This window comes from Olea europaea, chromosome 17 (genome assembly GCF_002742605.1).
Source record: "Olea europaea var. sylvestris chromosome 17, O_europaea_v1, whole genome shotgun sequence".
NCBI lineage: Eukaryota > Viridiplantae > Streptophyta > Magnoliopsida > Lamiales > Oleaceae > Olea > Olea europaea.
Genome location: NC_036253.1, coordinates 1,687,731 through 1,695,355, shown reverse-complemented (window position 1 = coordinate 1,695,355; position 7,625 = coordinate 1,687,731). Strand labels below are relative to the sequence as shown.

At 34.1% G+C, this 7,625-nt stretch overlaps 1 protein-coding gene across 1 annotated transcript; it reads left to right on the top strand.

The window, feature by feature from the left end:
• Window positions 1–4,988: 4,988 nt before the first annotated feature.
• LOC111365981 (UDP-glucuronate 4-epimerase 1-like) lies at window positions 4,989–6,781 on the top strand. Its single transcript, XM_022986581.1, has 2 exons — window positions 4,989–6,518; window positions 6,549–6,781. The coding sequence occupies exon 1, from the start codon at window positions 5,200–5,202 to the stop codon at window positions 6,496–6,498; it is 1,299 nt and encodes a 432-aa protein (XP_022842349.1). The 5' UTR covers window positions 4,989–5,199; the 3' UTR covers window positions 6,499–6,518; window positions 6,549–6,781.
• The last annotated feature ends 844 nt before the right edge of the window (window positions 6,782–7,625 follow it).

Sequence of the window (7,625 nt, the reverse complement as noted above, 5' to 3'; positions counted from 1 at the left end):
TGCAGAGACAAGTTGGCAAAAGAACTGTAGAGAGAGAGGGGCGCAGAAATCAAGGGGATGAGGACAGTGATGAGTCGGTGTGCACCGCCCACAATTTCTACAAGACAATAGTAAATACATAAAAATTAAAATGTGGGGACCATGCACCGAATCCACCGGCAATTGTCTGTCACTCCCTTTCGACTAGGGGTGGTGACTGGTTGTACAGAAGTTACGTGAACCGCTGAGTGACGATGCTTTGACCGTAAGCTAACCAAAAATGGAATGGTTTTCTTGTTCTATTCATTTTGAGTTGAACGTGACAAAATGTCACGTTGAGGTGTAAAGTCGCACGCTCGCGAGTACATCAAAGGACTACTCGCGCTTTTTTCTTTCGCTTGTCAAATTGTAGTTGTATCCAACCAAAATGATTGAAGACACTATTTTAGCCCTTGTTTGGCACTTGTTTTAATGAAAAATTTGGATAAAATGTATTGTGAAACAATAATTTTTGAAAAAATATATGGTTAAAAAAATAAAGAAGATTTTTAATTTAAGTGTATCATTATTTCATTGGAGAAGAAACAAATGTATTAAAATTTTAATAGGTCCAAACAAAGGCTTAGCCCAGCTCCATTTTTCAAATAATAGATTTTTTCACAACTCATTTTTAATAAAATAATATTGTACGAACTATTAGAATTTTTCCTTATTTTTTAATATATATTCTTCAAAAAATCACTATTTCAAAAAATATATTTTTCTCAATAATTTAATTTCAATGGAGTCTAAACAAGAGTTTAAAAGCTTAGAACTTCCAACTTATCAACACTTAAAACACTACCAAAGATAGTCATGGCCGAATCGACAAAGCTTTTGAATTCAAAAATTGCTTCTTTATTAAGCACCTATTTTGTAGCAATTTTCATCCACGTTTTAATGAACTATTGGACCGTTAACTACCGTAATTGTTGATTTCCGTTACACTACAAGCCAGATATGGAACCCACAAACTATATAAAAATAGATTTTAATTTTGCAAATAGTGGAGCCGGACAGAGACTAAATTAATTTGTCTAACTAGATAAGATTTTAGAGGAAAATGACAAATTAATTTTTTCAAAAAACTCTTATACAAAAAGTAGAAACAAAAGTAAAAGCAATAATAAATGTCTTATAAGGCATCGCCACTTGAGTAAATTTGTTGTCCATAAGGTCACTTGAGTAGAATATGATAGCAAAGGTAAAAATTGGCCCTATTTGACGAGGTTTGGTTCGATGAATGGAATGTGATTACTAATAACTTTGCCAAGGCATGTCTATACTCCACTTACTTGGGCTTGGAAGGTTCAACTATAACACACTTTCAAAAAAATGATTTATACCTTGTCTGAGCCTCATTCTTTGGGAAAAAAATTGAATTTTTTTAACAGTATTCTAATACAATTTAAACCACACATTTTTCAATAAATTAATATTACACATAAATTCAAAAAAATTCTTTATTTTTTAATCACACATTTCTGATCAATATACTATTCAAAAATTCATTATTTTTCTCAAAAAAAGTGCTCAAATAAGGGCTTAATGTATAAAACGAAGAATATAATAATAAAAAGTAAAGAACTTGACATCTACAATGGTATTATGTCGATGGAAAATGTTAAAATGCCTGAATTTTGATGACCGACCCTCACATGGAGCGTGGACCCCGCATGAATAAAATATTGCTCGACCCCCGAGGTATGAGTGTTCGATCATCCCTCATGTCAACAATTATATTTGTGTAACATGGTCTATGTCAATTTCGCCTTCTCCCTGCTCCAAGCTTGCGTCAGACTATATATCCTCGTCCCTGAACCTTCGACCCCTCAGCTGCTCAGGGAGGTAAATCGCAAGATGTGCCCTTGTTGGTTCCCACATGGCTTTTACTCCTTCTCTTCCCCAAAGGAAGCCTCCTCCATGGTGATTAATTCACCAATAATTCCTCCTTTATTGGATTAAAGGTTCCCACCAGGAATCGAATTCCCCACACTTGGTTCCAGAACTTCCCAATGTGATTGTTCCGCCAACTTGGATGTGCCCTAGGGGCCCAATGGTTTTCTTGTTCTATTCATTTTGAGTTGAACGTGACAAAATGTCACCTTGAGGTCGAAAGTCGCACGCTCGCGAGTACATCAAAGGACTACTCGCGCTTATTTCTTTCACTTGTCAAATTGTAGTTGTATCCAACCAAAATGATTGAAGACACTATTTTAGCCCTTGTTTGGCACTTGTTTTAATGAAAAATTTGGATAAAATGTATTGTGAAACAATAATTTTTGAAAAAATATATGGTTAAAAAAATAAAGAAGATTTTTAATTTAAGTGTATCATTATTTCATTGGAGAAGAAACAAATGTATTAAAATTTTAATAGGTCCAAACAAAGGCTTAGCCCAGCTCCATTTTTCAAATAATAGATTTTTTCACAACTCATTTTTAATAAAATAATATTGTACGAACTATTAGAATTTTTCCTTATTTTTTAATATATATTCTTCAAAAAATCACTATTTCAAAAAATATATTTTTCTCAATAATTTAATTTCAATGGAGTCTAAACAAGAGTTTAAAAGCTTAGAACTTCCAACTTATCAACACTTAAAACACTACCAAAGATAGTCATGGCCGAATCGACAAAGCTTTTGAATTCAAAAATTGCTTCTTTATTAAGCACCTATTTTGTAGCAATTTTCATCCACGTTTTAATGAACTATTGGACCGTTAACTACCGTAATTGTTGATTTCCGTTACACTACAAGCCAGATATGGAACCCACAAACTATATAAAAATAGATTTTAATTTTGCAAATAGTGGAGCCGGACAGAGACTAAATTAATTTGTCTAACTAGATAAGATTTTAGAGGAAAATGACAAATTAATTTTTTCAAAAAACTCTTATACAAAAAGTAGAAACAAAAGTAAAAGCAATAATAAATGTCTTATAAGGCATCGCCACTTGAGTAAATTTGTTGTCCATAAGGTCACTTGAGTAGAATATGATAGCAAAGGTAAAAATTGGCCCTATTTGACGAGGTTTGGTTCGATGAATGGAATGTGATTACTAATAACTTTGCCAAGGCATGTCTATACTCCACTTACTTGGGCTTGGAAGGTTCAACTATAACACACTTTCAAAAAAATGATTTATACCTTGTCTGAGCCTCATTCTTTGGGAAAAAAATTGAATTTTTTTAACAGTATTCTAATACAATTTAAACCACACATTTTTCAATAAATTAATATTACACATAAATTCAAAAAAATTCTTTATTTTTTAATCACACATTTCTGATCAATATACTATTCAAAAATTCATTATTTTTCTCAAAAAAAGTGCTCAAATAAGGGCTTAATGTATAAAACGAAGAATATAATAATAAAAAGTAAAGAACTTGACATCTACAATGGTATTATGTCGATGGAAAATGTTAAAATGCCTGAATTTTGATGACCGACCCTCACATGGAGCGTGGACCCCGCATGAATAAAATATTGCTCGACCCCCGAGGTATGAGTGTTCGATCATCCCTCATGTCAACAATTATATTTGTGTAACATGGTCTATGTCAATTTCGCCTTCTCCCTGCTCTTGCTCTAGACACGTGTCACTAAAATTAAATTTTGATAACGTGGTGGTATTACTCACTAATTAGATGCATTCAATGAATAAAGACAAATACTTTTCAAATGTCTTAGGGTGTTGTATATACTTATTTTTTTTAAGAAATTTTACCAAGTCCAATAGTTTTCTTGTTTCTAAACTACACTTAAAAACAATTAGTAACCATCTTAAACATTTTTTCTATCTTTAAATTGTCGCAATACCCGCAACACCATCACTAGAAATAACAACTAAAATACGGAAATGAGAAAAGAAAAAGAACCATTGTATGAAACCAAACTCACTCTTACACTCACTACATAAAATAACTAAACGCATTGCATTTCAATTCTTACCGAGTCGTGATCAATCGGGCTTAATATTTAGGCTCAAATTCAGATGAGAAACTTGTCGATACAATAATTGGACAATTTGAAAAATTAAAACAAAAACACCAAATAATTTTCTGATATATCAGTTTGTCTCTTCACTTCCTATTTAATTTTATTCAATCATGATTTTCCACAACAAACATAGTAAGCACAAACTATTGAGACTCTATTATTCAAGACTACTTAAAATCCCCTGTAATTTAATTGTATATAGACAACATTTAAAGATATGACAATTTCTAATAATTCGAAGTACTTCAATTTATAAAAAAATATTTAAGGTACGTTTGATTGCAAGTATTAAATTTACATGGAAAGAAAATAAATTATAAATAATTCAATTGCCTAAAACTTATTTATATGAAAATTATTAATTTAATATGTTTGATTTATTTAATTTTTAATCTAGAAAATATTATATTTGTTCATTTTTATAGATAGGCAGATAAGAGAGAAGGAATAAAAAGACAAAGAAAGAAAGAGTGAATTCCCTAAAAAATAAAATCTTACTTTCCCTAAAAAATATTGAGAAAAATATAATCACATAATAAAAAATAGAAAAATATTTTCCATGAAAAAATGTCAATCAAACATTACACAAATAAAAATTATGATGGAAAAAATATATTTTTATGGAAAAATATTGACAACCAAACAAAATTTTCAATAGGAACAGATCCGACCATCCCCACGCTGGTCTTATTTTTCTTTTTTAATTATATTAAATTTCTGTATATTTTTATCTCATATTTATTTTTTTACTCCAACCCGACAAATTGCCACCCCTACTTACCGTGTGGACTTCCTATTTTACTACTAAGTACCGAATCCACCGCGTTGAATTGTCGTCTATCCCTCCCCATTATTCTCTCTCCAAAACAGGAAAATAATTAATAAACAAAAATCTTTTGAATAATCAAATCTACAGACTATTTTGATAGTTCTCTCTCTCTATTCATATTTTTTCCACTCTGGCTGTCCTTTAACGCGTTTTTTTACGCGTAATGCTTGTCTGTGGATGCCCTGTATATATCTCTCTCTATTTTCTCGTATTACCCTTAGCAGGTGCATCCCATTTTCATCTGCATCTGTCTTTTTTCTCTGTACGTATTCTTCCCCCTCGAAAACACCATTTTTATTCTGTCTATACGTATTCTTTTCCTCGTATAATTGCTGAAGAAAATGCCTTCATTGGATGAAGAAGAGTTGTTTCTCCCATCAACGCCTGGGAAGTTTAAGGATAGGAGCAACACAATGCACAGACAGTTCCATCGTTGTTTTGCATCTACTAGTACGTTGTTTTTGTGGGCTTTGTTCTTGGTGGCATTAACGGCGTCGTATTTGAGTTTCCAATCGTTTGTAGATTCGGGTAGCCGGTATTTCTCATCCACCTGGGGTGGTATCCACTGGGAGAAACAAGTACGTACCTCTGCCCAGGTCCGCCGTGCAAATGGGTTCTCCGTTCTCGTCACCGGGGCCGCCGGTTTCGTAGGCACCCACGTTAGCCTCGCCTTGAAAAAACGCGGCGACGGCGTTGTGGGTATCGATAATTTCAACAATTATTACGACCCATCATTGAAAAAGGCCAGAAAAAGCTTGTTGAATGCTCAAAATATTTTCATTGTTGAAGGAGATATCAATGATGCTCAATTGTTGGCCAAGCTTTTTGATGTTGTGGCGTTTACACACGTAATGCATCTGGCTGCACAGGCTGGGGTCCGATACGCCATTGAAAATCCACATTCGTACGTTCACAGTAATATTGCAGGATTAGTCACTCTTCTCGAAGCCTGTAAAACCGCCAATCCACAGCCTTCAATTGTTTGGGCTAGCTCCAGCTCGGTATACGGCCTCAACGAAAAGGTTCCCTTCTCTGAATCGCATCGGACCGACCAGCCCGCTTCGTTATACGCTGCCACGAAGAAGGCCGGAGAAGAAATTACCCACACTTACAATCATATTTACGGATTATCCATTACAGGATTGAGGTTCTTCACTGTTTATGGCCCCTGGGGACGACCCGACATGGCGTACTTCTCATTCACCCGGAACATTTTGCAGAGAAAACCGATAACAGTTTATCGTGGCAAGAACCGGGTCGACTTGGCCCGGGATTTTACCTACATTGATGATATTGTCAAGGGTTGTGTAGCTTCTATTGATACGTCGAAGAAGAGTACCGGGTCGGGTGGGAAGAAACGGGGCCCGGCTCAGTATCGGATCTTTAATTTGGGTAATACGTCGCCGGTGACTGTTCCTATGATGGTTGGGATATTGGAAAGGCAATTGAAAGTTAAAGCTAAAAAGCATATGGTTGAAATGCCCGGAAACGGCGACGTTCCTTTTACTCATGCGAACATAAGTTTGGCCCGAAGAGAACTCGGGTATAAACCGACAACGGATCTGCAAACCGGGTTGAAGAAATTTGTTAAATGGTACCTTTCTTATTACGGCCACAATCACCGCAAGTCTGTAAAGTGATTTATTTGATTTATTTTTATTTTTATTTTTATTTTTATTTTTATTTTTATTTTAAGTTCGGCGGTTTAATTTTTTTTTTTTTTTAAAAGAAAAAAAAGTAGGATATTTATTCTTATCTTGGGGATGAGGGATTGAAAGTACAAGTCCTTATCTTTAGATTTGTGTTCTTACTTTTTTCGTTGTAAAGTAAAGAGGAAATAAAGTTTCCTGGTTAGGCCCACTTAATTTTTTCGTATTCGTATATAGTTTCAATGTGTTCAAGGGTAGTTATGGTATTTAACTATATTATCGTCCACAAATTTAATTTTGATTTAGTCCCTTGTTTCAAGTAAGGGTAGATATGGTTCGATTCTGTGTGAGTTTTAATTGAACGTATTACATGTTTTACACCATCAATTGAATTAGATAAGTAAATACAAATTGTACCAAGGGTCGATTCTTAAATTGATATTAATACTACACCACAATCTTTGGTCGCTTCTAACAGGGAATTCAAAGACTAATCATAGAATTTGCTTACTCCCTATCAATCTGATCAAGAGCCGTCGTTTAAGTTTTTTATCAGTATGCAGAAGCATGTGAGAGGAGCGATGTTACGCAGAAGTGACGAAAAATTAAAATGGAAGCAGATCAATTTCGAATGAATGGATACTTTGAAATGAAACTCGTGAAAATCCCATCTCTATTTCTCCATATTTATCCCTTTATCAGCTTTGCTAACAGATTCGCATTGTTCTCAGTTCTTAAAATAAAAATTGTAGATTTAAACTGAATTCAGACCTTGTCGGTCGACTGAATCTATTTGTTTTGATATCGAGTCATTTTCGGAAAAACTTCCCATCCTAAATAATTTTGACAACTACAGCAATCACTAAAATTTAGGGATAATTTTGTGGTAAATTAAGTTGGTCACTCAACCTAATCAGAAGTGTTAATTAAGGCATTTAAATATATTCCAAAATGATTAAAAATTAATTAAGTTTGCCGATTGAGACTTAAAATGACAACTGGCTGAGATAAGAAGGACCGCGAAATGCGGGCCGAGATATTGGGCCCCACTATCATGTGATTTTCCTGGAACTGTCTAAATGAGCCGTCGGATTGGGCCAACTGTTTTGAGTCAGTGG

What these genes read in the sequence shown, in the direction of transcription:
- LOC111365981 (XM_022986581.1), top strand. Translation starts at nt 5,200, where the DNA reads ATGCCTTCATTGGATGAAGAAGAGTTGTTTCTCCCATCAACGCCTGGG.